This window comes from Hippopotamus amphibius, chromosome 4, assembly GCF_030028045.1.
Source record: "Hippopotamus amphibius kiboko isolate mHipAmp2 chromosome 4, mHipAmp2.hap2, whole genome shotgun sequence".
NCBI classification, from domain to species: Eukaryota; Metazoa; Chordata; class Mammalia; order Artiodactyla; family Hippopotamidae; genus Hippopotamus; species Hippopotamus amphibius.
Window position 1 is genome coordinate 89327845 of NC_080189.1, and position 19147 is coordinate 89346991.

The 19147-nt window shown below is 33.7% G+C and overlaps 1 protein-coding gene across 9 annotated transcripts in view; it reads left to right on the top strand.

The window, feature by feature from the left end:
- Nucleotides 1–19147, top strand: part of PTPN12 (protein tyrosine phosphatase non-receptor type 12) — an 89032-nt gene that overhangs the window by 51188 nt on the left and 18697 nt on the right. For all 9 annotated transcript variants that reach the window (XM_057731124.1, XM_057731126.1, XM_057731130.1 and 6 more), the window contains 6 exons: nt 2707–2766; nt 4593–4735; nt 6358–6424; nt 8900–8977; nt 9079–9177; nt 16977–17062. In XM_057731124.1, coding sequence (XP_057587107.1) covers nt 2707–2766; nt 4593–4735; nt 6358–6424; nt 8900–8977; nt 9079–9177; nt 16977–17062 — 533 coding nt within the window. The remainder of the gene's footprint in view (nt 1–2706; nt 2767–4592; nt 4736–6357; nt 6425–8899; nt 8978–9078; nt 9178–16976; nt 17063–19147) is intronic.

A 19147-nucleotide genomic window follows, 5' to 3' on the forward strand; every position in this document is an offset into this window, starting at 1 on the left:
AAAAGACTGATTAAGCATACATAAGAATAAAATAACTTCCCTATATTAGGGTTTTCCAGAGAAACAGAAGTAACAGGATGTGTATATATAGAGAGAAAGAGATTTGTCATAAGGAAGTGGCTCACATGATTATGGAGGCTGGCAAGTCCAAAATTTGCAGGGGAGGGTGGGCAAGCTGGAGACCCACGAGGAGCTAATGCTTCAGTTTCAGGCTGACAAGCAACAGCCTGGAGACCAAGAGCCAATACAAGCTGTTCTGGTCTGAAGGTGGGCAGGCTGAGACCCAGGCACACTGATGTTCCAGACCAAAGATGTTCCAGACCAAAGACAGTCCACTGTAGAACCAAGAGGAGCCAGTGTTACAGATGAAAGCAGTTTCCTGGAGAATTCTCTCTTACTTGGAGGAGGCTGGTCCTTTGGTTCTAGTCAAGCTTTAACTGATTGGATAAGGGCCAGCCACCTTAGAGAGAGCAGTCTGCTCTACTCAAAGTCCACTGATTTAAAAATGTCACCCCGAAACTCCCTCACAGGAACACCAAGAATAATGTATGACCAAATAAAGTATTTGAGCACACTATGGCCCAGCCAAGTTGACACATAAAATTAACTATTACATTACCCATCTCAGAATTGCTTGTCTTTGACTTTGTTTTCCATGGTTAAATGAAATATAATTCCTATGATTTTACTCGTCATTGGTGAATTCAAGAAGTCCTTAATTTTATGACTTATTTGTACTTAGGACTTCTGAATGTCTCTAATGCTACCAGAAATTTAGTGCTTTCTAGGTTGATGTAGAAAAGGACTCAAACTGTTTTACACAGTCTCTTTTATAAATGCAGTGTGATTTTTGCAATGTTAACTGTAACTCATAGTTAAATGCCCTAGATTTCATATGTAGTCAGAACTCTAAAGTCCTGGTTAGAATTCTGTTTGTGGATTAAACAAAAACTTTTAAAATCCTATTTTTTGGAATGAGTAAAAACCAATACATAACAATATTGTACTTCTGTGAGGGACACTCCCCCTTCGCCAGTTCAGAAAGTATTCTACAATATCAAGTCCCCGGACAGTCCAGGAAACCTAGTTCTATGCAGTGTGGTTGTGTTGAACATTTGTAAATTTAAATGTAATAATTGTAGTGAATGTCACAGTTTAAGTAACAACATATAGTGATTAGTCAACAACAAAACAACCTAAAATTTTTTAGCATTTGGGATCAGAAATAGTAAACAACTTATAATGAATAGAGAAAAGTAAGAAATAGTTTGTAATTTGGAAAAAGATTAATTGACTTTTTGGGTTGATTTTTCAGTTGTGCTAAAAGGTAATTTTAAAAAGTCCTCTTGATAAGAAGTTTGATTTGATTAGTAACAGCTGGTTTGATTTGTCAGTGTTGGGTTTGATCCATACTGAAGAAGCAAAATTTTTCTTTCAAAATTTCAAAGTGGAAAGTAATTTGTATGTCATGTGGTTGTTTCAGACAACTCAGGTTTTGTTATCACTGTTGTAAACAAAAATTAAATTTTATAAATAGAAAGCAAGCTAGTGAAAATAACCATAGTAAGTGACTTGACTGTATTTGGCAATTGGGGTGGTTGAGACTGAGGCAGGACAGTAGCTCTCTTGGTTTGGGGATGAGAAGGAGGGTAAAGTGTTGGTGAAACGTGGGGAACTGACAGGCAGGAGCTCAGTAGCATGTTGCTGTGTGTAACTGCTTAGATCAGATAGCACCACACTGTCCATGGGTCAGTCTAGCCCATTGCCTGTTTTGTGAGTAAAGTTTTATTGGAGTATAACCACACCCATTAATTTATGTATTTGCTGATCTCAACAGCAACATAAAGTAGACAGACTTTATGGCCCACAAAGTCAAAAATATTTATCTCACCATTTATAGGTGAGAAAAGGTTGTTTTGGACCAGTGTTTTCATTCATACTCTGTTTTGATGAAAATAAAAACATAACTTTCCCCTTAATGTTATTTGAAAAGTTCAAAATAAATTACTGTGGTTTCAAAAATTAAAGCAGGAATAATATTGAATTTTTTAAGTTAAAAAGGCAGCATACCCTGTCGCTCTTGACAATCACTGTCATAACCTATCTGCAGTTTTAATTAAAAAGGCAAAAAGAATAGTTTGCTTTGTGACAAACTGATAGGCTTCATTCTAATACATTGACAAATGACAATAACAGACTTTTAAAGTGATTATGTTGTCATCAACCAAAATAATAATTTGGGATTTTCTGAGTGCATCCTTTTCCTTCCCCATTTTGCACCCAGTTAATTCAGAGTTGTGTGTTAGGTAGAGAAAGTCGAGCTTATCAGAAAGATAAAATGGTTGAAGATGTTTGTAGGTACTAAGGAGTGACGTTTTATTTGTAGATGTTATTTCTATTACACGATTCTGGGGATGGTTGTCACTTTGCAAATATTTTGTTGGATGATAGACTCCTAGCTAAGTAATTGGTTAACAGACACTTCTGTTTTAAAAAACAAAACAAAACAAAAACTTCTAAATAAAACTTAGATAAACAAATTGATGACTTTTAGAATGGCTGTTTTTATTATTATCAGGCATACCTGAAATTTTAAAGGTTAGTTTTATATTGTGGACTTTAAATATGAGGTTATTGTTTGTTTTGGTGTGTATATGTTTTTATTTTAATGTTCTCACTGACTCACAAGTGTTTCCCTTTACTTAGGAAGCTGAACAAGCAAGAACAGACTACTTCGTTAGGACACTCTTACTTGAATTTCAAAATGTAAGTATTTTCCATTTAGGGACAGTTTCTAAGGATAGTTTTTAAAGAGAGGATATGTATAAATAGTATACTATCTTACCCTATATAGTTAAGGAGATCTGTTGATTTTTTTTTTTTCAGTTATGTAAAATAACGAAGAAGAAAATCAGATGTAATATTTATTTATCTTGAGCCTTATGTTTATCAACTCAAGTAATATAAAGTTTAACTTACTTAGAACAACTCTCCCTAAATTAAATTTACTGTATTTGATACGGTTGGTTTCTTTGCTGCAAGTATTTTTCCTCTATTGCAGTAAACAGATTATAGTATTATTTACATAATTATTACCCACTTTTGCTAGTTGACAATTTTTTAGAAAGAGACAAGCCACCGTTAGAACTAAGTCTTCATTTGGATATATCATGTTTTCATTTGAGGCCAGTGACTTCAAAGTTTCAGAGCTATATAAAATCATAATTTCTCCAGGAAGGAGTCAAAGAGAAATCTGAGAGACATTAGAGAATGCCTAGCAGTTCTTCCTCAATTTCTCTAGTTTATCTTATATTTTAAATCACTATAAGTAATTAAGCTTGGCCCTGAAGCTCATCATTCTTCCCCAAGCAGTGCTTTGTAAGCATACTTAACAGCTCCTTTCTGTCTATAAGTAGACATGGTTCCAGTACTCTTAGCAACCCCTAACCTGACGAATCATTTCCCTTTGGTTTAGTCAATTATTATAGTTTGGTTGCTATTTTTTAATTTATAGTAATAATGATAAGTACCGTACTGAATTTCAGTAGTGTATCAGGCATTTCAGTCCTCCTGACGTTATAGTGGTAGGTACCGTTATCTCTGTTGCCCATAGATGAAGATAAAGAATCTTTGAGAAGTCAGGTAGCTTACCTAAAGTTACTCAGCAAATGGCAGAAATAGAATTTAAATACAGTTTTGCCTGAATTCCAAGCAGTGCTCTTTGTGTCAAACACCAGAAAAGCCATTCTCAAAACGTTCTGAGGTCAGGACTCTTACATTTTTAAAAATTATTGAAGATTCCAAAGAGCTCTTGTTTTGTGGGTTATATCTTTTAGTGTTTACTATATTTGAAATTAAAACTGATGTTTATTTAAAAACATGAATACACAAGCAGACATTCCACTAGCTCTCAAAGTGATGACATCATCCTAAGTCATATAACCTTGTGAAGACTGCTGTATACTCATGAGAGAATGAGAGTGAAAATGGCAAATAACACCTTGGTATTATTATAAAAATAATGTGAAACTCACAGACCCCTTGAAAGAGTAGGGAGATAGATGGCTGTCAGCCCACACCATAATTTTAAGTAGGTTTGTGATTGGACAAGTTCATTTCTAATTTTCTTTTTCTTTTAAATAGTCTATTCATCTTCTAATTACAATAGATTCTAAAACAATGCTTATGGTATATTTCTCATCCATTTAATACTGTAGATTAATTAAACAGTATACATAATATAATGGTTAAAGTGCAGGTTTTGAAACTAAGACTGCCTGCTTTCAGATCCCATATCTGTCACTTGCTGTGAAACATTATGCAAGCTATTCCTTCTGTCTCAAATTCCTTACCTATATAAAATGAGGATAGTATGGTGTTACATGGGGATTAAGTAAATTGTTACATGTGAAGCCCTTAGATCAGTACTTGGTGTATGATAGATGTAGGCTATCATTTTTTTTTTTAAGAAAGTGCTAAATATGACATACATATCTTAGAAATGGCAGTAAAGTGAGATGTGCAGCTATTCTGTTTGCTTTAAAATTTGCAACTGTATTTTCATAATGGTTGAACTTCTGTTATTCTTGAAGGAATCTCGTAGGCTATATCAGTTTCATTATGTGAACTGGCCAGACCATGATGTTCCCTCATCTTTTGATTCTATTCTGGACATGATAAGCTTAATGAGGAAATACCAAGAACATGAAGATGTGCCTATTTGTATTCATTGCAGGTACAAAAGAATTTTCTAAATATTTAAATTAAATAGTTTGAAATGTAGGTGGCATTATAATATGGGTAATGTATGGTATTTTGAAACCTAAGTTTTGCAATTTCATTAGATAGGTCATTGTATGGATTTCCAAATAGTAAAAGCTATTTGAATCCTGAGGCAGTTTTTCTTCTCTTAATTTTTATTTTATGTTAGCTCTTTCTAAAAGACTTAATCATATTACTTACTTCATAAAACTGCAATCAATTTATATTATAATTACACATTAAGAATTCTTTATATATCTTTATATATTGAGGATGTTAATTATAGTCATGTTGTAAGTGCTGTGGTTTTTCATGGTTTTTATTCTACCTATGTTTGCCGTACATAAATTGTTATAGAGTCAGAATTGTGAATATCTTCATTAATGATTTCTGTCCATTGACATTGGCTAACGAAGTCCTTCCCTAACACAGTGGTGCATAAAAATGCACTTTTATAGGTTTTTTTAAACATTATATTCTTAATTCATCTGGAATATTTTTATGATTAAGATAAAAGGCAAGAATCTAATATTTGCTCTAAGTTTCCCTGTACCATTTATTGAATGGTCTAGTCTTTCCCCTTTAATTGGAGAATCCACCATTATGTAATAAATACGTATACTCAAATCTGTTTCTGAATTTTCTATTGTGTTTCATTGATCTGGCTGTCTGTGTCTTTGCAGTATCATACTTTTATCCATCAAGTTTTAAATATATATCATTTAGCCCTAGTAACTGTTAACTCTAAAATTTTATAAATGTTTTGATGTGTGGAATTCACAAATATATCAGTGGTTTAAAATTAATATTATCGATGTTTATTGTTAAGAGCTTTTTAAAAACCATACTAACTTGCTTATGATGTACTTTATCAGGAATTCTTAGATTACGTGTTTAACAAATAATGCTTCTAAAAGTTTGGAAATACTCATTAAAGTCCTGCCCAACTTTTTTTCTGCCTAAAATTATTCCAGTGATGTCAGTAACATCTTTAATTACTCATAGTGATTCTCGATCCTTAGGTACATTTTCCTCCCTCTAGCTGAAAATCAGTTGCTTTAAAGTATTCTTGTCATATTTTAAAATAGCAAACCTGTGGTATTTTACTTTACCTTCTGCAGGTTCTGTTAGTTCTTCAGGAGATTAGAGAGCATTAGTCGCTTTTGTTTCTTTGGTGAAATCACTGCTGGTGTTCAAATCAGTTTCTAGGGCTTGTAGCATTCTTCGTTTTTCCTATACCTTCTGCACGAGCGCCATCGAGAACATAGTATAAATTTATCTCTGCAAGATATTTTGTTAGGTAGACAAGGTTTTCTTAGGTAGACAGACTGTCAAAGTGAAGGTTTCTAGGTATTCTATGAGTTACTTACTCTTTGAAGTTCCTTAAATTAAATGAAAACAAGATATAAATCTTAATGTTAAGGATGTTTGCCATGCACACACTCTTAAGTTGTAATTTGTTTACTAAATAAATAGAATTTTGTCAGATTTCTTAAATGATTTTTTGCTTCTGATTATTAACATGTCTATCCACATTTACTTTATGGTTCTTTCCTCACAAAAATCAAATTGTTTTTCCAAATTTTATATCCATAGTGCAGGCTGTGGAAGAACAGGTGCCATTTGTGCCATAGATTATACATGGAATTTACTAAAAGCTGGGGTAAGAATATTTTATGCATCATTATATCTAATTGATCTGTTTTTAAAACTTGATGATTAATTGCAGTGAATTATAGTATATGTTTTGTTATACATGTTACTTTTTTAGAAGTCTCTTTGCTGTGTAAGAGATAAAGGCAGTGAAAGGTATAAATGATGAATATTACCTTCAGGTAATACACCGGACAGCAAGATAAACATATTGTCACCCACTTGTTTTGGATGAATTAATACCTACATTAGGCATGTGAACTCAGCATTGACTTTTCTAAATATAGCACCCTTGTTGCCTTTTATATTTATTCTATGTATAGATATAATCTATTCAATAAATATTTATGCCTAACTGGAAACGTTATATAGTATAGTGGTTAAGAATGCTGACTGGAGCCAAACTTCCCAGATTAAAATTCTGGCTCTGTCATTTACTAGCTGTGGAATCTTGGTTGAATTACTTAATCTCATTGTGCCACAGTTTCTTTAGGATCTGAATTGGATAAATGGGAATCATAATGTTAATAACTCATAGGAATTAAATAAGTTCTTAAGAAACTTTGTAAAGTTCCTCAGTGACTGTGTGTGACATGTAGCAAGTGCTCAGTTTAATGTTAGGTTTTCTTACTATCCCTGTTATTGTTGCTCCCAGTACTATTTCCAAGAAATTGGGTTTGATACTATGGAGGATGTAAAGACATAGCCCTCATTACAGATTGGAAAAGCATAAGTCTCCTCATTGTATGTAGGTTTGGTTTATTTGCTCGTTCTCTAATATGTTCATTTTCTGTGCATTGGGGAGAACCTTTTATTCTTCATAGCTTTATAGTTTCTATGAATATGTCAGTCTATGTCTTGTATACAACAGGAATAATAAAATATTTAGTTTCTTTTTCCTTCTTTCTTCTTTCTATTTTTTTCCCTGCTGTCTTTCCATTTTTTACTTTTGCTTAGGGAATATTTAAATTTTAAACAGTTCTTCAAAAAGCCCTCTGTTAATTTATTTTTTGATTATTTATTTATTTTTATTAATTCAATTAATTTACTTATTTATTGGCTGCATTGGGTCTTCATTGCTGCGCGAGAGCTTTCTCTAGTTGCAGCGAGTTGGGGGCTACTCTTCATTGTGGTGCTTGCTCAGGCTTCTCGTTGTGGTGGCTTCTCTTGTTGCAGAGCATGGGCTCTAGGCGCGTGGGCTTCAGGAGTTGTGGCATGTCAGCTCAGTAGTTGTGGCACATGGGCTTACCTGCTCCGAGGCATGTGGGATCTTCCTGGACCACGGATTGAATCCGTGTCACCTGCATTGGCAGGCAGATTCTTAACCACTGCACCACCAGGGAAGTCCAAAAGCCCTCTGTTAAATTTTATTTTTGTATTCCCCATAAACGAATACTCATATGAAATAATACTCATATGAAAATTTTTAAGTGAAGAAAATTTAACTAGCATTCTAATACATTTTAACATAGAAGTCAAAGATTAAAATTATGTTGGGAAGAGGCATTTGGATGAATACCAGCAAACAAACATCTTATCATTTCAAAAGTGGTGTATTTTGAACACAGTCCCCATTTGATTGTGTTTGATATAACATAAATACTGTCTTAAGCCTTAGGTTAGGAATTGATAGAAAGATCTTTTGATATATATATAAGGACTTCCAAGTAGTGAACCTGGAAATCATGTGTACCTCTTCGGTTTGTCACTCCAAAATATTCTTGTTGATCCCCAAGTTCTAATAATTCTGCCTCAGAAATGTGCCTCAGATCTGTTTCTACCTTTCTTTTTTGGGATTGCTTTAGTAAACCCCCACCAGTTTCTCCTATTTTCACTCTGTCATCTGCCCTGCTACAAAAGTTACCCGAATTTCAGATCTGCTCATGTCGTGGTTGCCTATTGCAATAGTTAGAATTCCAGACGTACAAACAGATTGTCTAGGATGTTTCACAATCAGTCTCCAGAGATGTAGCTCTCTTAGCTGGTCCTTATGTAGCCAGCCCATGAAACACTGGCCTATAGAATAAGTTCAAACTCCATTATGTTTGCAGTCTGATGCCAAGTAGCCTTATCTTTTCTCCTCTTTCGAATAGCTCTCCTTTTAGTCTTTTAGTCAGTTTTATCTACATCAAGCTTCTCCATTCCCCAAATAGATTATACATTTAATCTGCCATACTTATGTTCATTTCTTTCACTTTTCACTCACACACCAGTCAGAGTTAGTCACAGCATGTTTATTCCCACTGTACTGCATTCATACATTGGCTGCATACTTATTTGTTCACGTATCTAGCTCACTAGCTTGACTGCTGATGGTCAAGGTTAGTTCTTGATCAAGCAGTCTCTGATACATGGTAGATAGTGCTCAATAAATGTTTTCAGTTATTTAGTACGTATATAAGATCTGTATGAGAAGTTAAAGACTATTCTACTGTTTTTTTCTGAACAGTTGTCCAGAGTTCATGTATTAAATTCTTTGTTTTAGAAAATTCCAGAGGAATTTAATGTTTTTAACTTAATACAAGAAATGAGAACACAGAGGCATTCTGCAGTACAAACTAAGGTATAGTTTTTTGTTTCACTTTATAAACTATATTTTTGTATGTGCCTTCTTATTTTTTTTTAATGTCTTTTCCCTTGTTTATCACTTCATCTCCCTAATAGGAGCAATATGAGCTTGTTCATAGAGCTATTGCCCAACTGTTTGAAAAACAGCTACAACTGTATGAAATTCATGGAACCCAGAAAATTGCTGATGGAGTGGTAAGTATTCTTCACCTATTAATTTTAGAAAATTTTTACTTTTTAGCAGGATGTGATCTTTAGCTTTCTAATTGTCATCTTATGTTTTATCTAATATGAGAATATCATTACAGTTATTATTTTTATTTAACTTTAATTTTTTAACTCCTTCCTGTTTGAATCTCTATTGTGATGAATATTTAATGACTCCAATACAAGTTAAATAATAGTCTAAGTAAAATATAGTTAGGAATGTAGATCTCAGTCAAAAGTTATACAATTCAATATTGTTTAAAGTGTAAACTACTTTTAACAAATTAACTGCATTTTTCTGTCTCCTCTTCCCTTCCATCCAACCAAAGTAATTCTAAGTTAATTCTACATGAATTTCATTTTGTTGTTGGTCATGATGATGTAAGGTTTTGTTGTTATTTTGTACATGCCTTTTTTTTTTTTAATTATTGATTTATTTATTGGCTGTGTTGGGTCTTTGTTGCTGCATATGTGCTTTCTCTAGTTGCGGTGAGCTGGGGCTACTCTTTGTTGTGGTGCGCAGGCTCCTCATTGTGGTGTCCTCTCTTGTTGTGGAGCACAGGCTCTAGGCGCGTGGGCTTCAGTCGTTACGACACATGGACTCAATAGTTGTGGCTCACAGGCTCTAGAGCGCAGGCTCAGTAGTTGTGGTGCACAGGCTTAGTTGCTCCGAGGCATGTGGTGTCTTCCTGGGACCGAACCCTTGTCCCCTGCACTGGTGGGCGGATTCTTAACCACTGTGCCACCTAGGAAGTCTCCCTGTACGTGCTTTTTAATTAAGTAGAATTACAGGACCATAATTAAGTCCCTTTAGGGTTTGTTTTAGCTCAGTATCATTTCAGCGTTAAAAGATTTAATTGGATATTCAAACTTTTGACCTGACAAAAATACTCTATTCTCACAGCGTTCTCATTTCTGCCTCTTTTTTAAAGTATTTCTCCTATTTCCTCTATATAATCATCTTACCCTTGAAGATATTGGGCTGTTTTCTTGGATAAATTTCTTTACATTAGTATTACTGAGCCTAAGATAACTTATCACATGATAAACCAATTAAGCCCCAATACTGAAGTAAAATGAGGAAATTAATGGCAAATTTTATAATCTTTGTTTTCGTTTTTCCCCTTTATATGGTTTTGGCAGTTTCCCAGACTATTTGTTTGAAATTTCTTGGTGTTAGAAGTGAGAGATTTGTTAACCGAATGTTTACCTCAGTGTTTTAAAATAATCTAATATTGATTGATGCGTTTTGGGGACATTGTATTTTCTTTATTAAATAAATGATAGTTTCAAATTTTTAAGATTCATGTATATGACCTCATTCTTACTTCCTTCATTAACATAGGAATCATTTTGTAACTATGCTTCATATATTACCAGCTCTGTTTTCCCTTTAGTTTAATTAAAACCTGTTATAACCTATGCTTACTGTAGCCAAATATTTTATGATATAGAACAGAATGCTTATATATTACTGTGTATAATTTTATCTAAATTGAGACTCCTTTAGTATTTCAAAAAGGTAAATAGGCTACATTTTTCTTTAAACTTTAGTTGAAAAATATTTGTTTTTTTCCATAAATGCAATTTTAATTTCAAAGGTAAGGTTTTTATATTTCAGAGGTGTACCATTTCCTTATTTCTGTAACTGAAAAATTTTTTAATGTATAGAGAATTTTTTTCCTTTTTTAAAATTAACTTTTATTGGAGTATAGTTGCTTTACAACGTTGTGTTACTTTCTGCTGTACAGCAAAGTGAATCAGCTAGAAAATTTTTTAATTACTTAATTTTTATTGAGATAAAATTGACATGTAACATGTTACTCCAGGTGTACAACATAGTGATTCACTATTTGCATATATTTTGAAATTATCACTACAAGTCTAGTTAACTAGTTACAGAATTTTTTTTTCTTGCAGTTAGAACTTTTAAGGTTTACTCTCTTAGGAACCTTCAAATATAAACTACAGTACTATTAATCATAATCACCAAACTGTACATTATAGCCCATGACTGACTTATAAAACTTATGACCTGTTTCATCCACTTTGGGCCCCACCACCACCACCATCTCTGGCAAACACCAATCTATTCTCTGTATCTTAAGAGTTCAGTTTTTGTTTTTTGATTCCACATATGAGATCATATGGTGTTTGTCTTTTCTCTGAGTTAGTTCACTTGGTATAATGCCCTCAAGTTCTATTCATGTTGTTGCAAATGGCAAGATTTCATTCTTTTTTATGGCTAAATAATATTCCTGTCTGTGGGTGTACATACCACATTTTCTTTTCTTTCTTTCTTTTTTAATACCACATTTTTTTATCCATTCTTCATCAGTGCACAGTTAGGTTGTTTCCATGTATTGGGTATTGTAAATGATGCTGCAGTGAACGAGGGGGTGCACATATCTTTTCGAGTTGGTGTTTTGTTTTCATCAGATAAATATACAAAAGTGGAACTGCTGGATCATATGGTAGTTCTATTTTTAATTTTTTGAGGAACCTCCATGCTGTTTTGTATAGTGGCTGTATCAGTTTGCATTCCCACCAGTAATACACAAAGGTTCCCTTTTCTTTACATCCTCTCCAACACTTGTTTCTTTTCTTTTTGATAATAGCTATTTTGACAGGTGTGAGGTCCCATTGTGGTTTTGATTTGCATTTCCCTGAAGATTAGTGATGTTGAGCACCTTTTCATGTACCTGTTGGCCATCTGCATGTCTTCTTTGGGAAAATGTCTATTCAAATCATCTTCCCATTTTTTGACTTGTTTGTGGGGTTTTTTTTTGCTACTGAATTATATGAGTTCCGTATTTTTTTTATTAACCCCCTTACCAGATATATGATTTGCAAATATTTTTTCCCATTTGGTAGGTTGCATTTTCATTTTCTTGATGGTTTCCTTTCCTATGTAGAAGCTTTTTAGTTTGATATAATCCCACTTGCTTAAATTTGCTTTTGTTGCCTTTCGTAGAAAAAAAATTTAATGCAACGTTCAGTGTTTTGTTTTTAAAGCTTTTAACTATATTTATCTCCAGAAAATATGTGATAAATATTGCATTACTCTCTCATCTTTGTTTTTCTCATTACCTGATTTTTCTTTTTTTAGGTTTTATTCCTAAAATTAAACTTCCTTTTTACTAGCCTGAACTCTACACTACAATTATAATTTTGTTATAGATTGTTTTTGTCTAATGGGTCAAAGGTTTACACATCCCTAAGGAATACAAGAAAAATCATACATTATATGACATTAGATGAAATAAAATCCAATAGCAGGTAGTGGTTACTTCAATGCTACTTCCTTACCTCATTGCCTGGTTATATAGGAGAAACACACTACATGTTTGCTACATGAACTTAAAATGTTAGATTATGTCCTTTAGCAGTAAAGTTAAGGAATTTTTTAAAAAGCTCTTAAAGCTCTATGTTCCAAAATTATTTTTGTAGGGATTTTAGTCTGAAATACTAATCAGCAGTATGACTGTATAATAAATGTTTTTTGTTAGCCATATTCACAACTAAAATCACTTCCCAGAGTGGGAGATCTAAAGAGAAAATTTATTTTGGAATCGAGTAGCATCTGACTTAAAACACCTCAGTAAGCAAGCATCTCTAAGGTATGCACACAATGCCTTTTTATCTAGTATATAAAAGATACTACCACCAGTTGACACCAGGACTTTCAGTTCTAGGATGATTAACAGCAACAGTAGTTTGTGTTATGGTCCTTCTGTTATGTTTGTGTTGTACATTTTAGATGTAATATTATTGAATTCTTAATTTTTTTACTCATATATAATTTTTTCTTAATTTAAAGCATCTTGTTTTAATATTTATTTTTTTCTGTAGCTGATATGTCCTTATGTATTTGATAGTTAGTTTCCGATTTTTTCTTTTGTGGCCCTTGATACAGCTCTGCTATGTGGAAATATTAATACACAAAACTTTAGCGAAATGGGTGAAGATGGTCAAAAGTTAAAAATAACTTTAGCAAACTCTGCTTGAAACAAAAGAAAGCACTCGAACCTGATCTCCAGTAGATTCTTTAATTTCTAAAATTCCTTTCAATTTCAAAAGTTGGTGACTGTTTTAATTGGTAATAAAAGCAGCCAAAGAGAGCTGTGTATATTAGGAGAAATATGGGGACAAATGCATAAGAGGATCAAAAGATATAAAAGTACAGCAAACATTATTGTAGGTAAAAAGTAGGCATCCAAGAAGAACATAGTTCTAATCTGAAGTCCAGTGACCAGGAGGTTTTGTTCATGCTGTGTGGGCAGTGGCACTCTGAGTTGCATTTCTGCATTGCCACATTGATTCCTTTAATTATATGAAATTCAATATGCCCAAAAAGCTTACCTCCCCCAGAAGTTCTTTTCCTGTTTTGTCCCTTTCTGTTAATGGCTGTCATTCACCCAGAATGAGGAATCCTTCACAACACCTTCTTTCCTTTGTCACATATAGTCATTTGCCTGCAAATACCCATACTTTCTCTTCCTGTTCCATTCCCACCTGTTCCATACTTCCATCCTCTGTTCTCTTTTATATGTCAATGTCATATCCATCCCTTAATGCCATTCTTCATGCTACCGTAATATTTTCAACTTCTTAATATTTTCCCAACTATATTCTTAATATTCTCACCTGTAACATCTCCTTTCTCTGATTTCATAGCTTCAGTGTACTGATTTTACCACTTTATGGTTTTATTATTACCCTTTCACTTTTTTGTTTGATGACTATAGAGTTCTTGAAGTTAAAGGCTATGTCCTTTACATTTTTGTATCCTTTCCAGTGCTTACTGTTCAGTGCCTTTCACGTATAGATCCACAATGCCTTACCTGCTGTTCCAAAATCTAAAATGTACTGAAAACTTAGTTGGTTTGTGAGTGAATGAGTGTGTGTGGTATTTGGCAGCAAAACCTGACTTGACATGATATGAGGCTATCTATTGTAATTGTAAAAAATTGATGTGTTTTTGTAGATTAGAAACAGTTCAGGCTAGGCAGTTTCATAGGGTTCACCCTTAATCTTTATTTAACCTACTTAATGAGAATACTTACAGATTTTGGTATGAAAATATTAGTGAGCGTTAGTATTGGAGTATGATTGTTTAATAGAAATAATAAGCAAACAAATCACTAATATGTGAGAGGAATCTTTATGATGCAAAGAGCCTTTAAATTCTGGTAATATCTGAGGATCTAAAAGTGTAATAACGAAAAGTTCTGATTTTCTTGAGGCAGGACCAGTTTATACTTGTTGTCTAGGTATAAAAGCTCTGATTTGGACAATAAATTATATGGTCACCCTCTCTATAGCAGATATCCATGCAACAGATGCCTCCAATTTGATAGGTGGCTGTAATTAAGGATAAGCTTTTAGTCTCATAATGTAACTCTTGTTTTGGTCAGAACAACACACGTAGTAAAATGTGTAAGACACTTCTAATGCATCTGATATTAGGAGACAGGGCCCATTAAAAATTGCTATAAAGTTGAGGTTTCTGTTTCCTTTTATTGAGAGTGCTTAGTAAAAAAAGGATACTTGCAAGAAACAGTTATATAGACAAAGAAGATGCTATGATGGACATGGCAGAAGTGTCTTTTGACTTAAAAAAAAAAAGTCAACTACAGTTTCAGAGTTCCTTAATTGATTATAGTATATGCAAAGATGGCTTTTTTTCTAAAATTATCTGCGATGTAGGCAAGGGTGAAAATCATTCCTGTCTTCTGGCCCAGAATTAACATAGCCTAGCTATATAAAAGTGAGGTACTTTCTGAGGCTGAAACTAATTTGAGACAATGTTTTATGTAATAATTTCACATCTCCTCTATTCACAATCCTAAATACAACCTAAGGTTCTTTTTTTTTTTTTTTTTTTTTTTTTTAAATTTATTTATTTATTTATTGGCTTCATTGGGTCTTCGTTGCTGCATGTGGACTTGCTCTAGTTGTGGTGATTGGGGGCTACTCTTTGTTGTGGTGTGTGGGCTTCTCATTGCAGCGGCTGCTCTTGCTGCGGAGCACGGGTTCTAGGTGCGTGGGCTTCAGTAGTTGCAGCACGAGGGCTCAGTAGTTGTGGCGCCTGGGCTTAGTTGCTCCGTGGCATGTGGGATCTTCCTGGCCCAGGGAATGAACCCATGTCCCCTGCATTGGCAGGCAGATTCTTAACCTCTGCTCCACCAGGGAAGTCCCCAACCTAAAGTTCTTATAGGTTGTATAAGAACTGTAATGACTCTGGATCATCACTTTTAAAGTAGTAGGTAGCAATAGGAGTCCCAAAAAAGTTTGGGAAAGGTGAATGATGTAAGATGTCTTTTTTTTTTAATTTTTTTATTCCTATCTGCACGTTAAGACTCTAGTGGTAGTAATGCTTGAAAAAAAGATCTTCTTTGGTCTTTATTTTCTTGGGAAATCTGTTTCTTTACAGTAGCATTTAAAATATGTTTAAATGCTGCTGTACACGATTGATTTTTTTTTTTTTTTAAGTACCTGGATATGGACTTTTTTTTATATTAATTTTTCTCATTGATTTGGTCTTTCAGGCTTAAGTATAGAGGACATAACACCTATTTTTTAATTTTTATATATTTAAAGTGTACAACTTGATATATATATATTTTTATTAGTAATGTATATGTGGCAATCCCAATCTCCCAATTCATTCCCCCACACCCCCACCCCACTTTCCCCACTTGGTGTGCATATGTTTTTTCTTTACATCTGTGTCTTTATTTCTGCCTTGTAAACCAGTTGATTTGTACCATTTTTCTATATTCCACATGTGTTAATATACGATATTTATTTTTCTGACTCACTTCACTCTGTATTACTGTCTCTAGGTCCATCCATGTCTCTACAAATGTCCCAATTTCGTTCCTTTTTACAGCTGAGTAATATTCCGTTGTATATATGTACCACATCTTCTTTATCCATTCCTCTGTTGATGGACATTTAGGTTGCTTCCATGTCCTGGCTATTGTAAATAGTGCTGCAAAGAACATTGGAGTGCGTGTGTCTTTTTGAATTATGGTGTTCTCTGGGTATATGCCCAGTAGTGGGATTGCTGGGGCATATGGTAACTCTAGTTTTGCAAGCAACCTCCATACTGTTCTCCATAGTGGCTATATCAATTTACATTCCCACCAAGAGTGCAAGAGCATTCCCTATTCTCCACACCCTCTCCAGCATTTACTGTTTGTTAATTTTCTGATGCTGCACATCCTAACCGGTGTGAGGTAATACCTCATTGTAGTTTTGATTTGCATTTTTCTAATAATTAGTGATGTTGAGCAGCTTTTCATGTGCCTCTTGGCTATCTGTATGTCTTCTTTGGAGAAATGCCTATTTAGGTCGTCTGCCCATTTTTTGATTGGGTTGTTTGTTTTTTTTGATATTGAGCTGCATGAACTGTTTATATATTTTGGTGATTGATCCTTTGTCTGTTGACTCGTTTGCAAATATTTTCTTCCATTCTGAGGGTTGTCTTTTCGTCTTGCTTATAGTTTCCTTTGCTGTGCAGAAGCTTTTAAGTTTTATTAAGTCCCCCTTATTTATTTTTGTTTTTATTTCCATTACTCTAGGAGGTAGATGAAAAATGATCTTGCTGTGATTTATGTTGAAGAGTATTCTTCCTGTGTTTTCCTCACACCTATTTTATTATTTGGCAAAATTAGCATTATTTAAAAAAATTCACAAGCCCAATAACAATTTATTTGAAACATAAGAAAGGAAAATTATTTTTCCCCTAACTTTAATGAAGCTTTTTTTTTTCTTGGCAGAATGAAATTAACACTGAAAATATGGTTAGCTCCATAGATCCTGACAAACAAGATTCTCCCCCTCCAAAACCACCAAGGACCCGCAGGTATTGTACGTCACATTTTCTCTGAAAGGATACTTATCTTTTACTCACTGTTACTAAAACAAAAAAAAATCTGAATATTTCTAAGTTGTTTTTTACAACTTTTCTTATCATTCCTTTATTTAGGATGTAGCATGTATATGGCAACTGATTTTTTTAATGGTGTGGTATAAAAAGTTCTTTTCAATTTAGATAAAATTTTAGTAGTAAACTGTCCCAGAACAGTGAGCCTAACCATGAATTGACTATAGCTCATCTTTTAACAACTAAAATTTTAGCTATTCTAAAGATTTATTTCAGTTTTCTTATGACTGAACAAGTAGCATGATTGTCAAAAATTGTATGCATGTTGAAGAAGTTATGTAAAGATGTTTAATAACATTATTAGGAAAGAAAGTTTATTTCTTTCTCGATTTTCTTACTTTCATACCCAGCTCTGATTTATAATAGCTAAAATTGATATATATTCCTATCCCCCTTCTTCCTTCTCTTTTCTTTCAGGGTAGCTGCTAGGTCAGTTAGATGGTAGTATGGGAAGAATATAGAGTCCGAGTGATTTAGTTTCAAATCCTTTCAGCCACTTACTAGCTCTGAAGCTGTGAGTAAGCCACTTAATTTATTTGATCTTTGGGGTTTTTTTTAAGGATTGTGCTAAGGATTAAGTGGAATAAAGTATATGAAGATGCTACATATAGGACCTGGCACATACTTGGTTTTCACTAAATGTTGGTTTTGTCATTACAATGTGGAGTTAAGATTGAGTTACTGAATTATTTTTCAAAGGAGACACAGTGGAAGATCTGTACTAAAACTGTTAGAATGACTATACCATGTCTTGTCCCGAGCATAGATCTGCCCAAACTGACTGACCTTTCCTCAAAGTAGGACTTCCTTTGTATAGGATTCACCAGTTTTTTCCCCCTTAAAAATTTGATAGAAGTTGACTAAAGTTGGGTGGGGTGACTATGATTGTGTCTTGGCACTGAGTTTCTGTACCTTAATGAGATCCTTCTTTAAAAGAGTAAAAGCTTACAATAACTAAGGCAAGATGTAGTAGCTATTATAGTCTCTGGAATGCCTTTGTGTGCTTCTCTAAGGAAGATCAGGAAGCCTGTATAGATGGATTTAGGTCTCAGCGTTTAAATGCTCAGGATGTTAACTGCATACTAACACCTCTCTGCTGTTCTTTCCTGGTTGATTTCCATTTTGGTATTTACTATGGAAGGTAGCCAGTTAAAACCTATAAACTGTTCCCTAAATTTTTTGTCTCCGGTATCAGTTCTGTAGAGTCCTAAAGAAACTGTAATGACCTTAAAGGAGGTTAAGAAACATTTTTGCTACACTAATACCTTTTAATTTAGATTTTGAGATTGAGCCAAAGTAGAAGTCCTCAAAGTGTACACTGATATTTGTGATTTGTATGGTCATGTACCTCCAACAACAAATAGTAACCTCTTCCTAATTTTGAAGGGAAAAAAATGAGTAGAGTGCTCTGAATTTTAAACCTTTCTCATACACCTTTTTAAAAGTTTGTTTTTATAAACAAAAAGATAACTTTAAAAAGTAGTAAAGGAGTGTTAACAGAAAAATGTTCTTTCAGCTTATTGCCAGGGTTTTATTTGGGGATATGTGCTCAAATTTATGTATGTGTGTCATTTTGTATTACATGCTTAAGTCATCTTCTTTCTTATTCATGCAATAGAGTAAATGGCAGAATTTCATTGTGTTCCACAAAGAATACCTTGTTAACTAAAACTAAAATCCCAAGAGCATAAGATTGATAAAAACAATATACTTTGCTTTTCAGTATGGCTACAGTAAGCAAGTTAATCAGTTGTTGAGAGTACTTTGGAGTTTTTGGAGAAGGATCTAGAGAGGAAGGCTCATGTTTGTTGTATTAGATTTAGCCAATCATATGATTCTGGTTTATAAATACTTAAAGAAATCATGTTGTAGATTTTTGAATAGCAGATTTCATTTTCTCTTTTCAGTATATATGTTGTTAAACTAGTACAGTTCTCGATATTTTTTTTCATTAACACCAACACTCTGGAAGTATACTTTGTTAGTTATTTCTATAACCTGTCA